Source organism: Epinephelus lanceolatus, chromosome 6 (genome assembly GCF_041903045.1).
Source record: "Epinephelus lanceolatus isolate andai-2023 chromosome 6, ASM4190304v1, whole genome shotgun sequence".
Lineage (NCBI taxonomy): Eukaryota > Metazoa > Chordata > Actinopteri > Perciformes > Serranidae > Epinephelus > Epinephelus lanceolatus.
Window position 1 is genome coordinate 57003 of NC_135739.1, and position 15907 is coordinate 72909.

Below are 15907 nucleotides of genomic sequence, written 5' to 3' on the forward strand. Positions count from 1 at the left end.
CCTGTAAGCAGAGTTTTAAAATCATTAATGGTGATAAGTTCCTGCAATTTTAGTGATTTTTGAAGACTGTTGCAGGCAGAGGGAGCAGAGTACATGAATGCCCTCTTCCCAAGCTCAGTACGAGTTCTGGGGACAGAGGCAGATAGAACACCCAGAGAGCGTGAAAGTGAAGTAGGTGCAGAGGTATGAGGGGAGTAGTCCAGTAATTGCTTTATAGACAAAGGTGTACCAGTGGAGAAGCCTGCGAGCAGACAAGGACAGCCAGCCTACTCAAGATGTCAACTGATTAAAATGATGCTGGGGTGTCGGTGGCTTAGTGGTAGAGCAGGCGCCCCATGTACAAGGCTGTTGCTGCAGTGGCCTGGGTTCGAATCCAGCTTGTGGCTCTTTAGTGCATGTCATCCCCTCTCTCTCTGCCCCTTTTCATACTTACCTGTCCTGTGCATTAAAGGCAAAAATGCCCCAAAAAAATGCCACTTCTTTAATTTTCTCTGTGGACTTTAAAAGAAATGAAAACAAAATACACAACAAAAAAATTTGACATGAGCAGATTTATTACTGACATCATCATAACAAAGCTGCTGAATACAGAGAAGAGGGATCACTACACGTAAGAACGGGTCAGTCTCAGTACGTTAGGTGGTTCTCACCTGGAAGCCATTTGTAAAAATATAAAAATAAAGAAATAAAATGTTTGTTCAAAAAGAACAAAGTGAATTTGACCTGGAGCAAAAAGTGCCATCGGTCACCTGACACTCAACGAAAACATTAACTTTGTGTTTCTGCATCATCTGAACTTTGAAGAAAAATTAATTATGTATTGAAATTATTTTATGATGAGCAGGTGTTACTTTCTGTCTGCGGGGACGAATTCAGTACGTCAACACATTAAAAAACAAACAAAAGAGCGACTGTTTCACTTTAATGTTAAAAAAAATGCTCTGAATCAACAGATCGACTCGTCTGACTCTCGTCTGTTCAAACTCAAACTACCAGCATCATTTCTACATATTAGGAACTGAGGTTACACCAGTAACCACTCCTCACAACACGTGATGTCATAGAGCCTGAAAGAAACTGAGCATGCTGGGAGAAAAACTATTTCACATTGACACTAAAACTCTACGTACGACTTCTTCTTCTTCTCTAACTCGTCGTCTCTCTACTTGTGTCCCTTGCTGGTCTTGAAGGACACCTGCAGGACTTTGTCTCCCAGTCGGTACCCGTTCAGGCTGTGGATCGCCATGGCAGCCTCCTCGTAGTTGGTCATGGTGACGAAGCCGAAGCCTTTGCACTTGTTGGTGTTGAAGTCTCGGATCACCTTCACATTGACAACGGCACCAAACGGCCCGAACATCTGCCACAGGATGGCCTCGTCTGCGTCCTGACCCAGGTTATAGATGAAGATGCACCAACCAGCGGACGAGTTCCCTGTGACTCCACCCCCTCCGCCCATGTGGTCGACACTCATTGGAGAAAACCTAGGACAACAGAGGCAAACAGATAAGTAATCTGATTACTTTGATTTTAATAGTCATCTGCTTTCTGACGTCGGACAATACCAGCAGGTGAGCGTACCTGAACCTCTGCGCCTGGTGATGGACGGGTCCTCCAAAGCGCCGTGATTGGCCGTGGTACATCTGTGACATCATCTGAGAGTTCCTGGCCTGGTTGGGGTTGGCAGCGAACTTGACTGTGATTGGCTCAGAGCTGCCCGGGGGTGTGTGACCATTCAGGTGTTTAACGGCGTCTTCGGCCTCAGACCTCTTATCAAAGCGGATGAAGGCCACGCCCCGTGATAGACCTGGACAGCCAATAAGATTAAAGGTGAGGTGTCTCAGCAATGAAGGGCTGCAACTGATCACATGATGATTACTGAGCACATGCGTTACCGGATGCCTGGTCCACCAGCACTCTGGAGTTGATGATGTGTCCGAAGCGAGTGAACATGTCCTCCAGGTCTTGCTGACTCAGCGTCCTCGGCAGACCGCTGATGTACAAGTTAGCGTCTTTGATCATGTCTGAACTCGGCCGCGCAAACGAAACCTGCAGGGAGGAGACAGGAAGTGTCTCAGTCTGTCATCTTCACAAACAGGAAGAATTCACATCAATAAAAAACATCAGCAGTGAACAAAATGAAATACAGTTCCATCAAGTCGTTAAAAAAAAAAATCCACAGATATTTTAAATGTTTTAAATATTCAATTAAAAAAAAACACAAAACAAAACAAAACAAGAAACATTTATCCAGATTTGTCCCAAATGAAATATCAACAAAAACACAAAATAAAAGCACCAAAAAGGTTCAGATCATTTGGCATTTTGTCAAAATAAAAGCATAAATCTATTTTAAAAAAAACATTTCGGCACTTTGTCACACTGAGCTGAAGAAACTCACAGATTCAGTGTCAACATGTGTCGATATTAAAAAAAGAATTAAAACAACATGACAGCAGTGTTTGAAAAATACCTTCATGAGGAGAGAGCGCCCTCTACTGTCCAGGGAACATAACACATCTATCAGTTGAGACAGGAAAATCAAAGAGCACCTGTTGCACATTACCTTGATAGTTTTAGACTGTAGCCTCAGGCCATTGAGGGTACTGATAGCCCTCTCTGCATCACTAGGGTTAACAAAGTTAACAAAGCCGTAACCTAAACTGTGGCCTAGAGAAACACAAAGGAAAACAACAACAAAATAAAAGAAGAAAACTGTCTGTTGTTACAGCCGCCACACACTCTGAAGATACACAGCTCAGGAAATACACACAGGAAACAAAAACACTCAACAGGAAGTTCTTCTCAACCAGACCAGAAAAATCAAAACCAACCACAGTGCGACGACGTCATTGAAACTGACCAATCACAGCGCAACGACATCATTTAAACTGACCAATCACAGTGCGACGACGTCATTTAAACTGACCAACCTTAGCGCGGCGATGTCATTTAAACTGACCAACCTTAGCGCGGCGATGTCATTTAAACTGCACAATTACAACGTGACGACGTAATTTAAACTGACCAATCACAGCGTGACGTAATTTAAACTGACCAATCACAGCACGACGACGTCATTTAAACTGACCAATCACATCGCGACGTCATTTAAACTGACCAACCACAGCACGATGACGTCATTTAAACTGACCAACCACAGCACAACGACGTCATTTAAACTGACCAACCACAGCGCGACGGCGTCATTTAAACTGACCAATCACATTGCGACGTCATTTAAACTGACCAACCACAGCGTGACGACGTCATTTAACCTGACCAATCACATTGCGACGTCATTTAAACTGACCAACCACAGCGTGACGACGTCATTTAAACTGACCAATCACATAGCGACAACGTCATCAAAACTGACCAGTCACAGCGCAGTGACGTCGTTCAAAGTGACCAGTCGGAGTACAGCGACGTCGACCAGTCATGGCGCAACGGCATCAACTAGTGACCAGTCACACACACACACAATCATACACTGATAGCCGTACAGGGTGCCGCCTGCAGACGTGTGATTGGCTGGTCTTGTTCGTCCCGAATACCCAAATCAGATTCCCTGATAATCCGCTCGAAGTTTATAACAGCAGAACAAAATCAATGACGCATGACGTCACAGGTTCGATGCTTCAAGAAGAATCACATCCCTGCTTCCAACACACCAACGGTACAGCTGTCATATGTGACGGAGCCGGGAATCGAACCACTGATCTTCTCATCAGTGTACGAGCGGTTCAACCTGCTGAGCCACTGCCGCTCTATGAACCATCAAACAGGAAGTGATCACTGAGTAAAATCTGAGAAGAGAAGCAGTCGACAGTTTTCTGGTCTCGTTCAGAAGAAAACGTTCAGAACATTAATTATTAAAGATTTACAGACATTTTCAAAGCCTGAAAAATAAAAACAAAAACAGGTGAAAAGATTATTAAATTAGCACATTATGAAATTATTAAACATTCTTAGATTCAAACATGAAAAACAAACAGTTGATCGAATCTTAAATATCAGATTTATAGAAATGATATTAATTCACTGGTAAACAGGCACATTTGTTTTTATCATGTCAAAAATAATAATATGAACTGTAAACACAAATATTGATCCATATCTATCAGCACTGATTGAATCAGTTACCATCAGATACCTGTTAAACAGAGTGAGGTCATTAAATCTGGTGTGAAAAATAAAAAATATTACAACAGTGCAGAAAAGAAAATATTTAGATACAGTTCAGATTTAAAAAAAAAAAAAAAAAATCACAGAATCGTCCTTTAAATAAAAAAAAAATCAAAACAAAAAACAGAATAATCAAAAACTCAGATCAGCTGATTCTTAATAAAAAAAAAACACTGAGAAAGGACGAAACACATCAGAGAACACAGGAAGCACTGCAACTGTCCTCCTGAGACCCCCCTTCACCTAACACCCCCCCCCCCCCCCCAAACAACCCTAACTAACCGTAACCCTACTAACTACTGCTGCTACAATAAACTACTGTTTCTACTGCTGCATCAAAGGACTACTACAAACTGAACTTGTGTTTAGTAAAAAAAAAACATTAAAACTGTCACCGTACTTCTACTCACCACTGTAGTACTGAGACCTGCTGCTCTGTAGTACTGTAGTACTCAGACCTGCTGCTCTCTAGTACTGTAGGATATGTATTTGTAGCAGCTCAATTACATGAACAAAATCAGCGTTCACCTGCTGTCTCTCTGTTTTATAATATGAACTCCGAATACCACAGAGTAGTCAGACGTGTAACGTCGTACTTGTGAGTGTACATTTGAAGCAGTCGTAGCTTGGAGCGTTAAGTCCTGCTGTGATGCAGGTTTGGTGTTGCGGTACAGTGTAAGCAGTACGACTGTGGGAGGAGTTACCTGCCACTTTGTCCCTGATGAGTTTTGCGGACTCGACGTCGCCGACGCTGCTGAACAGACTGCGCAGTTCATCCTGACTCATGCTCTGCGGCAGGTAGTTCACAATCAGGTTCGTTCTGGCGTCTTCGTCCTCCATCATCTGCTCGCTGTATCCGTTATCGTACAGCTCCTGAGACACATACACACTCACCTTTATTACATCATCAACACGTCTGCAACACCTGTGAACTCAAACTAACCACACAATCATGACCATCAGCCAATCAGAGCACAGCAGTCACCTTTCCAGCTGCTCCTTTAGAGGCGTGCTGACCGTCTCTCACATCACTCTGAGACGTCTGTACCTCACACACCTGAAACAAAACACAGAGGTGTTACACACAATACCCCTCACACCTACAGGAAGTACATGGTACCTGGGGGGTACTCCATCAACGTAGCTAAGAATATCCAGACTAAGGTGTAATCTTGAAGTTTGACTTAACACCACCTCCCAATCTGGCACCAAACCCCTTCCATCAAGTGAAATCAGCTGGCTCCAACTGACGCTAATTCAAGCCTCCCCTGTTAAGCCTCAACTCGTGCATGCACTCAGGGAAAATAAAAAGGCCACACCAGGGTTTTCCCTGGGTTTTTTCGAGACCAAGGTGGCAAAGGCCTGTGGCGGGGGGCATCTTGACAGCTGTACTTTTAGATCCGGTCCCCCTTCTATTAAATATGAAAGGAGGCCCCCACATGCTTGAGATTTACACTGCTGACTTGTATAATCACAATAGAACAGACATGTCCTGTGATTTTCATCCTTCTATAATTATATTTACCTTTTACAGCAGGCACATCCTGACAGCTGAGAATATTACTGTCAGGTATTGTCTCCCCTTTATTAAATATGAAAGAAGGTTGAAAATCACAGGACATGTCTGTTCTTATGATACAAGTCAGCAGTCCTGAAATGTGTGTTTCTCTTCTATAATACACATTCTACATCTCGGAGGCGACATCTTTCCACATACGGGCATCCTAATCCTTCGCCTTTCTAACGGGGCAGAGCTCCGTGGGAAACAGTAGGAGAGACACAGCCCGAGGGGGAACCAGGATCTGACACAACACCGCAGGGAGAAGCAGGTTCATGAAGCTGTGCACGGGACGAAAAAACAACCTTGTCACACCGAATGCGCGCCGCTACGGCGTCGCTTTGGGTTGTGAGCGCGCATGACGTGTCTACATTGAAAGTAATGGGTTTGTGCGCGCAAAAGACATTACATCTGAACGCCCCCATGAACACACACACACTTCAACCAAGGCGGCGGCCAAAATCACCCAGGGGACCCACCTTTGTCTGAGATAAGCAGGGAAAACCCTGCACACTAGTCGAGTGTCGAAATGTTGCAGAATGTCAAAAAGCAAAGGAAAGGAGCAAGCGGAGGCTTTTTCTGCGGCGGCGCAAACATTCCTTATGGAAGTGTAAGAGGACTATAAGGACACGAGTAGGAACAAAGGCAATAAGGCAGCGATTAATAAAGCAAGGGAGGTGCCATGGCAGAATACTGCCGACAGGCTAAATGCAGGTTTTTTTGGGGGAGTTTTTCCTTATCCATACCAGTCATTTAGAACTGAAGAAGCTTCTTGGATGAGAGGCTAAATGTCTTCAAGAAACGCAAGCAAGTCCAGCGGCCTATGATATTAGCACTTACGAAAGCCTCAGAGGCTTTACATCGTACAACATCCCTCTGTCCTTTGGAAACTCGCAGCGGATAAGGAAAAAACCCCCAAAAAACTCTACTGTGATATTGGGCTTTCGGGCTGGCTCAGGCTTGCCCTGTACCAGCCCCTAGTTAGGCTGACTTAGGCCTAGTCTGCCGGAGGACCTCCTATAATACACCGGTCTCTCTCTCTCTCTCTCTCTCTCTCATTCTGGATGTCACTAACTCGGCTTCTTCTCCGGAGCCTTTGTGCTCCGCTGTCTCTCAGGTTAAGTGGTTGTGCTGCTGCCGTGATCCTGCCAGATGCCTCCTGCTGCTGCTGCCATCATTAGTCATTAGTCATACTTCTACTGTTATTATACACATATGATTATTGTCACACATGTATACTGCCAAATATTAATACATACTTTCAACATATTGTACCACAGTAGCCAGAACTATAATTACAATATTATTACTTTCATTAATGTTGTTGTAAGCTACTGTCATTACCAGCTGTCCTGCATCTCTCTCTCTCTCTCTGTCTCTCTCTCTGTCTCATTGTGTCATACGGATTACTGTTAATTTATCATGTTGATCTGTTCTGTACGACATCTATTGCACATCTGTCCGTCCTGGAAGAGGGATCCCTCCTCAGTTGCTCTTCCTGAGGTTTCTACCGTTTTTTTCCCGTTAAAGGGTTTTTTTGGGGAGTTTTTCCTTATCCGCTGTGAGGGTCATAAGGACAGAGGGATGTTGTATGCTGTAAAGCCCTGTGAGGCAAATTGTGATTTGTGATATTGGGCTTTATACATTGACTGATTGATTGATAAATGATTGGTACGAAGCTGCAGTCTTTAAACTCTGTGTGGGTGGGAACCCTTGCAGAGTCGTAGGGGTCACGTGAGCTCTTAGTTTCAGAGTCGTTAAGGTCACGATGTGAGTCGTTGACCCACCTGGCCACCGTGTGAGTCATTAGGGTCAGGTGGGACCTGGGGTGAATGGGTGTGAAGTCATCTGGGGAGGGATCCCAAGACTTTTTGCCTTAAATTGACAGGACAGTTAAGTGTGAAAGGGGGGGGACCAGGTGGGGCTCCACAGGTGTTGTAATAAGTAATCTGATCAGGAAGTGAGTGATTGACTTACCTTCAGGTACCTGATGTGTCCTCGTCTTAGTGCCATGGAGACGACTCAGGTGTTTCACTGCATCAGTCAGAACAGGTGAGAACAACCAGGTGAGACAACATGAAACAAAACTTCTGTTTGACTATGAGGTGAAAGACGCCATCAAGGTTAGAGTGAGCACATGACATCCAGAACACACCTGCTGACCACTTAACACCACACCTCTACACCACCTACACCTTTATAACACCACCTACTAGGGCTGTAGTCATACAAAGAAAATCTCGGTCGAAATCAAAATTGCATTGTTAAAAATGTGAAAATACAGTATGGCCTACCAACTGAGCTTGTGTGCATGACAGGCTTGAGCACATCCGTCTGAGGCTGTGGATCAATGCCAAGTTTTACCACTTAATCACTATTCCCTCTAACTTGTAGCTGTTTTTCGTTATCTTTTGAATTTAATATGAATTATGGAACCGTTTTTGTCAGCGTTTGTTTCCCCCGTTTTGTACAATAAATTATTGTTTAAAGTTTCAAGAAGTTTCTTTTAGAGTGCGTGACACGAGTGTGTTTTGAAAACGACCGCGTACTGTCACCTGCTCAACGCATCAGTTCAAGTCATCAAAACTTTTACATGGTATACATTAGCCAAGTGACGAGCAAAGACTTCCTCTGCTCATATGAAGCCAGGATAAATCCTGAAGTATAAATCCCTGAAGGATATATCAGACAGAAGACTTAAAATGCTATTTTAGTGGAGGCTTTACTGTCTTCACAATTTATTGTTTCTTATCTGTGAAATACAAGTAAATATAAGCTTAGTTTCCACTGAGGGAAATGGTGTCAGCTTACAGAGACAGACAGGAGGTCTGCGTCACCGCGACGCTGAGCGAGTCCAACTTTCTGTCAACAACAGGGGTGTTTTGAAAACACCCCCACTTTCACAGGTAACTTAGCCTTTATAACTCCACCTACACCTTTACACCTTATAACTCCGACACCTTTATAACGCCACCTACACCTTTATAACGCCACCGACACCTTTATAATGCCACCGACACCTTTATAACTCCACCTACACCTTTATAACGCCGACACCTTTATAACACCACCTACACCTTTATAACTCTACCGACACCTTTATAACTCCACCGACACCTTTATAACACCACCTACACTTTTATAACTCCACCGACACCTTTATAACACCATCTACACCTTTAACTCCACCTACACCTTTATAACACCACCTACACCTTTATTACTCCACCCAGGCCTACACCTTACAGTAATGTTAAACAACAACTTATAACTCCATCTACACTTTCATAACTCCACCTACACCTTTATAACTCCACCTACACTTTTATAACTCCACCTACACCTTTATAACTCCACCGACACCTTTAACTCCACCTACACCTTTATTACTCCACCCAGGCCTACACCTTACAGTAATGTTAAACAACAACATTTCTGGTTAAGTCCATCAGACTGAATTTCAACAAACAGCCTGGTTCAATGTTTAAAACTCACTTGTTCAAGAATGACCCCATTAAAAACAAACATTATCCCTACATGTAAACTCTTAAACTACAGCTAAACAATCAAGAACAGTTAAACAGTTAAACTACAGCAGGTGGATAAAACCAGGAGTTGTCGTCTCTGTTTCAATCTTTGAATCTTCTTCAACACAAACAATAAAAAAAACTCAAAGATTCACGAGGCTTCAGTCTCTGAATAATGTCAAAAATGTGATGATACTGAGCTAACCAACACATAACCAACAGATAATTAACACATAACCAACACATAACCAACAGATAACTAACACATAACCAACAGATAGGGCTGGGCGGTATACCGGTTTGTACCGAAAAACGGTATTTATTTTCGTTAAGATATGAATTTTTCATATACCGCAATACCGGTGAATAGCCCAAACAACGTCCGGAACGTGCACGGCAGGAAAGTGTTTCAGCAGGAACCCATTTCACCGCTGCACACAACAAGCACGCTTGAGCGGGTGAGAGTGAGAGCATAGAAGAGTTTAGAGGCGAGAATGGCTGCTGGAGACAGTCCTGAAAGCAAAGCAAGTGTACACGATGACCCAGAAGAAGTCATACCAAAAAGAGCAGTGTTTCCCGTATATGCAACTAGTAGCGGCACACCACCGTTTACAATTCTCCTCTGCCGTCTGTATCGCGCACGGCGGAGTTTGCGCGCGCACACACACACACACACACACACACACACACACAGACAAAGCGCACACGCACAGACAAAGCGCACACACACAGGTAAGCACACTAGAGCACGGCTCGGGCTGCATTTTCCTGACCGAAGACGACCCGTCCCGAGTCCGAGACAGTTACGGCCGGGCTCCACCGGGCACGTCAGCGGCGCGACACGTCTGCAGCACGGGTCCCATAGCGGCTCGCCCCCCTAATCAGCGGCTTCACCGGCAACGGGAGCGGAGCGACAACCCCTGTCTGTCGCGCAATAACTCTCTATTTTACGCGGCTCTTCTATTTTTGTCACGCTACGCTCCCCTACGCGACCCTCCAGCAGATAAAAACTACATGAAATAGTGTGCTAAACGAGCACAATGTGTTTTTAAATGAATACACCATTATCAGAGATGATATGTGATGATTTTTTTTCATGCATTTACCCATGTTTATCCGTGATATTGTGTAAATGTCTGTGGCGGACATTTGAAAGCGAGTAGATGACAAACAGTACAGTAAACTTGTAGATAACTCAAATATATGTAATAACTTAGGTGGAAAACATTTCATGCAGCTTACATGCAGCCTCTCGGCTTGGCAAACGGTAAACAACCCCGCTGGCTTCTCTACGTGTTGCTTCCGTACGCAGTCAGTGGAGCCCAAATGAATGGAGCGGCGCGTGTGTTGCGTTCAGGCGTTGTCAGGTAAATAACAAATTCCGGCACTTGAATAGGCCATAGCACAACACAGCAGCATGTGAAGTTGGCCGAACCTGAGCAAAATACTATGAAATACCGTGAAACCGATGAGTTTTTCTTAAAACCGTGATATGAAAATTTTGTCATACCGCCCAGCCCTACCAACAGATAACTGACACATAACCAACAGATAACTAACATAGGGTGACCATATTTTGATTTCCAAAAAAGAAGACACTCGGCCGGCCACGACATAGCCTACTTAAATGATACTCGCAGTTTACTCAAAGATGCTTTATAATTTTTATATATATAAAATTTACATGTATGGATAGAAAATTCAGTTACATTACAAAATAATATCTCTCAAAGACAGAAATTCAGATAGGCCCCAATAGGGGACACATACACACACTAGAGTGTGGCTACCCGATCCGAGCCTGACGGTACCCGACGGGTCGGTCCAGGTTTGGTCAAAAATGTAGCTATAAATTGTATTCGGGCTCGGGTCGGATTCGGTCAGCTTTCAGTGAAAATGTAGTGTAAAAATAAATAAAATCCTATTGTCTGTCCTGTTTATTGCTTGGGCTCTGTTATTTACGTGACAACACCTGAACATAACACACACAGACACACAATGGCTGTTTGTTTCTACCTCTCTCCTCTCTGGAAGTCTCGGACCTCCAGCCGCCCGCCTCCGCCTTGATTAAACGCTGAAAATACAATAAAAGACGGAGACAGGTTTTTCCTATCTCATCTTATTTTGTTTTATTTCTCCCTCTCCTCTCGCTAGTAGCGTCGGACCTCCCGCCTCCCGCTCCCGTCTCAAACACGGAGGTCTCCCTCTCCGCAGCTGAGCACCCACGGCGCACGCCCGGCCTGTTAAATAGCCTGTAACCACTGTGTGACACAAACTCAGTGCTTTGGTCATTAAATAATTAAGGGCTCGGTTCGGGTTCGGACAGAAATATGCTGCCCGTGCCGCACTCTAACACACACACAAACACACGGAAAACCGGGCATTATCATCAGTTTATTAAAACCCCCGGACGCCCCGGACGGGACGTGAAAAGTGGACATGTCCGGGCAAAAGACGACGTTTGGTCAGCCTAAACTAACACATAACCAGCACATAACTAACACATAACCAACAGATAACATAACTAGCAGATGACTAGCACTTAGCTAACGTTAGCCACATGCTAGCACCGCGGTCACACAAAGACGCTGGGCAGCTAATGGCGCCGATGGAGGCTAAGAGCAGGAGCTAACGCTGCTAACACGCTTCATATTTTTTACCTGTAACTGTGACGGTCAGGCGATGGACAGAGTGAACGCTCTGTTCTATCGATCCACGGAGGATGTGCTGATGCTAAGCTAAAAAACGGCTTTAAAAGCGAGTGTTTATCTGCTGCGTGTTTGTTAGCTTCTCTCGGCTCCACACGAAGGATCTTCTTCTTCTTTCTTTTTATGGCGGTTGGCAAACAACTTTTAGGTGCATTACCGCCACCTTCTGGACTGGAGTGTGGAACGGAATATACTATGTATTAAATTTTTTTAACAAGCCCTGTTGCTTCCAAAAACCTAAAAATCTCTCCAAATACAACATCCCCCGAGTTTCTCCTCAATATATCTGCTACATTAAACAGTATCTTATTTATCTTAAATGCTGCTTTGAGTGTGTTTCTCTGTGTTTGGTACTTTGGACACTAGCAAAGGATGTTCTTCTCCTTCTTCTTCTTCCTCTTCTCCTCCTCGTTCTTCTCTGGATTAAATGGCGGATCGCAAACCAATGTGTATAGGTGTATACCGCCACCTACTGCACCGGAGTGTGTAACCTCATGGGTTTATGTACTTCAGGTTACATTCTAATTTAAAGTAGGCTAAGTAAGAAGGAAAATGAAAACAAGCATGGAGAAAAAACAACAACTATGATTCAAATAAATGAATACGTAAATAAATAAAATAGAATAAACTGGCCTACACTTTACAGTCTAATCCTGTGTCTTTGAGGAAGACAAGGAGTGCCTGGTAACATTCCCTCATTTTATCACTCCTCCCAAATATTCCCTCCAAGCTCCATCTCCTTCCTAGTTTATCTATCCTATTACGTAGAGTGTTCCTCTCGAAATCATATTACAACACTGAAAAATGACATGTTGTACATTTTCAGAAACGTTACAGCCGTTACATTTATCAGACACACACTTTGCCATTAGATATAGAGCTGTTTTTAATCCAGAATGTCCTAATCGTAATCTAGAAATAATTACGGCTACATCAAACTCGGGTATGTATACTCCAGGGGTGGTATTCCAGAAAGCGGTCTTAGTGAAAACTCTGAGTGTGTTAACCCTGAAATGAGGGAAATTCTGGGTTTTCAGCTCCAGACAGAGAGGTGAGTCAAACTCTGAGTCAATCACCATGGCAACTGACTCTGTGAACCTAACCTGCTCGCTGGCAGGTTTTCTATAAGAAACCCTGAGTTCACCCTGTCTCCTCCCTACTGCTGAGTCTGAAGCAATGGGCAGGAGGGGGGGCATTTTGCCTTAAACTGACAGGACAGTTAAGCGTGAAAGGGGGAGATGCAGCAAGGTGCCACAGGCAGGAGTCGAACCTGGGCCGCTGTGGCAAAAACCAATATATATGGGACATCTACTCTATCCACTGAGCCCACCAACATCCTGTCAAAGAAAATTCTGCTTGCTAAATTTCCCATGCTGCCTCTCTCTCCTTGGCAGCTTTAGTGCTGTTACTTTGTTTATGAATTATATGCTCATATTCACTGTAGGCATTCATGAGCACCTCCAATTCCACAGGTGTAAAATAAGTTGATCACTTTTTCTCTCCGGTTGCCATGGTGACTCAAGGTATTGGGGCTCCACTGATGATGGTTTTTTATTGTGGTTTTGCACGTGCTCAACTCAAGGTGTACCTACTCAGAGTTGACTGAACGAATTCAATATTAGGCTGAGGTTCATTTAACTGCTGTGAAATGACTTCATGTAATCTCCTTTATTCTCACATGGAGCTATTATGGGATATTGAGTCCCATCAGTGAGCCAGTTACACCGCAGAGTCTTTGAATATATGAAAAGTATTCATGAATACTGACGTCTTACTCTCATCAGAGACACCTACTGGGGAAGGCATGACTGTCCCGCCTGATGGAGCCAGTGAACAACAGCCAACAGTGGGAAGACGACTGCGAGAGATGACCAGCCCACCGGTAATGACGACAGCGATGAGGGGCAACAGCACCATTCCTGCCCAGCTGGAGCCAGCTCATGCACCCCTACCCATGGTGACAGCCAGTGACAGAGTCACCCCCTATGACACACTGCCATTGCCGGTAATGCCACCAGAGGGTCTTGTGCGAGCTGCGATGAAGCTACCACGTTATAATGGAGAGGAGCCGCCTGAGACTTACGTCAAAGTGCAGTTACCTGCTCAGTTTAACACCTGGTCAGCAGAAGAGACGGCAGTACAAGTTGCCCTTGCCCCAGAAGGTAAAGCCCTGTAGATCCTCATGGACCTCCAACCACAAGAGTGATCCAACTGGCCTGCTATTGAGAGAGCAATACAACATCGTTTTGGCCGCCGCGGCTATGCTGATGATGCCTGGGACAAGCTATTCAACCGCTTGAGGGGAGACACAGAGAGTTTGGGTGCCTACACTGCAGATCTCCGCCTTTGTGTATGACAGGGGTACCCCACCTTTGACACTGCAGCACAGAAAGAGCTCGCTCTCCAAGCCTTTATTCAAGGGCTCCAGCCTGAACTACTTAAAGAACACATCCGCCTGTGTGCACCGACAACCTTGGCCGAGGTGTTAGAATTAAAAAAGAGTTAAAAAAAACTTTATTAATTCTTGTTTCCAATTTGTATTTTATTTATCATTGTAACAGCCATTTATCTACATGTGTTTATTTATTTTATTTTTGTTGCAAAACATTTTGTACTGTGTGGCACTGTGGCAACTTCCTGTGGAAGTGCATTTATTCAGCCAGGTTAATGAGGCCAGGTGTGCGTGAGTTGAGGCAAACAGTTTTTTGACCGTGGCTGAGGCACGGCTGAGGTGTCTGCAGAGAGAAGCAGTATTAGATAATAGGCTACCTAATTACAACGCAAGGTGCTGTACGGTCCGGGTATCATCGGATAATTCGTAATTCATTCGTAATTCAAAAACCAAAAACAGTAAATCTGTTATTTGATTAAAAAAAAGAGTACCCAAGAAAAACGTTTTTGGTGTCAGAATCAAATAACGAAAAACCAATCAAACCCGGTCTGTTTTTGCCGACTCGTTTTACCATTATTCCTTTTTGGATTGGGTATTGAACAGGCCTGCGGACATTCAGCCAATTTGTTTTTGCGTTTGAAACCAAAAATGGAAGTCATGTGTTTTTTTCCTTTTTTTCCTTTTTTCATTTTAAACCAAAAATGAAAAATGAAATCATGTGATCTATTCCTTTTTTGTTTCCAAACGAAAAACCAGAAAACCAATTATGGTTTTTGCAAATTCCTTTTTTCATTTCTCATTTGGGACAGACAGTAGCACGGTGGGCAGACAGGAAGCGGAAGTGAAGTGTAAAAACGTCAAAATAAAATCCAAGAGGGTAGAATCATACATATATATATATTCATATTTATGGGTAGAATGGCCATTCTATTAAAAATGTAACACCCAAAATTATGCAAGCACAGAATCTAATAAAATAAATAAATAGGCCTACATATGCTATGCATATGAAATATATTTTATCCAAAAAATGTGTGATATATTATTTAGTTGCGTAGTGTGAATTAATAGCCTAATTAATTACATATGTGGAAATAGCCTGTGTCCTGTGTCCGTCCTTTGTTAACCATTTCATATACAGACGTTACTCATTTCAATGCCGCAGCCACAGTGAAGGAAATAATTGATCCAGGAGTAGCTGCAGTGCGCAACAACAACCAGCAGGTGGCACATGTGAGCAGTTGAGATGCAGCGTCCAACTGAAACTGTTTGAGAATTAGCAGTAGGCTACTGTTATATTTTCTGCCGGACCTGTACAGTATACTAACTCGTTACACAGACTTAATTTCATAAAGGACATTTATACTATGATATTTCCACAAGGGTCAGTGTCAGGTCCCCTATTATTTAGCCTAATGATCTCCCTCAGCAGTGTCATGATGTAGAACTGCAAATGTATGTGTGACATATAGGGTATTTATGTGTATCCGCCCGCTAAATTGTGACATTATTTTATGCATATGATATCGAATTTTTA

At 43.6% G+C, this 15907-nt stretch overlaps 1 protein-coding gene across 2 annotated transcripts; it reads right to left on the reverse strand.

The window, feature by feature from the left end:
- Positions 1–536: 536 nt before the first annotated feature.
- LOC117253954 (ELAV-like protein 1) lies at positions 537–12089 on the reverse strand. 2 transcript variants are annotated; one of them, XM_033621873.2, is made up of 8 exons: positions 11931–12089; positions 7721–7777; positions 5171–5242; positions 4890–5058; positions 2564–2667; positions 1893–2046; positions 1579–1804; positions 537–1481 (listed from the first exon to the last, which is right to left on the reverse strand). In XM_033621873.2, exons 2-8 carry the CDS (start codon positions 7754–7756, stop codon positions 1163–1165), a joined length of 1080 nt encoding a protein of 359 aa, XP_033477764.1. In that variant the 5' UTR covers positions 7757–7777; positions 11931–12089; the 3' UTR covers positions 537–1162. The 2 variants fall into 2 exon arrangements, with proteins under 2 accessions (XP_033477764.1, XP_078024525.1); XM_078168399.1 differs by lacking the exon at positions 2564–2667 and having other exon boundaries at positions 11931–12075.
- Positions 12090–15907: the final 3818 nt, after the last annotated feature.

What these genes read in the sequence shown, in the direction of transcription:
- LOC117253954 (XM_033621873.2), bottom strand. Translation starts at nt 7,756, where the DNA reads ATGGCACTAAGACGAGGACACATCAGGTACCTGAAG. An exon ending in CTAAAGGAGCAGCTGGAAAG is followed by an intron (nt 5,059 to 5,170) that starts GTGACTGCTGTG and finishes TATGTGTCTCAG; the next exon opens with GAGCTGTACGATAACGGATA. An exon ending in CACCAGGCGCAGAGGTTCAG is followed by an intron (nt 1,482 to 1,578) that starts GTACGCTCACCT and finishes CTGTTGTCCTAG; the next exon opens with GTTTTCTCCAATGAGTGTCG.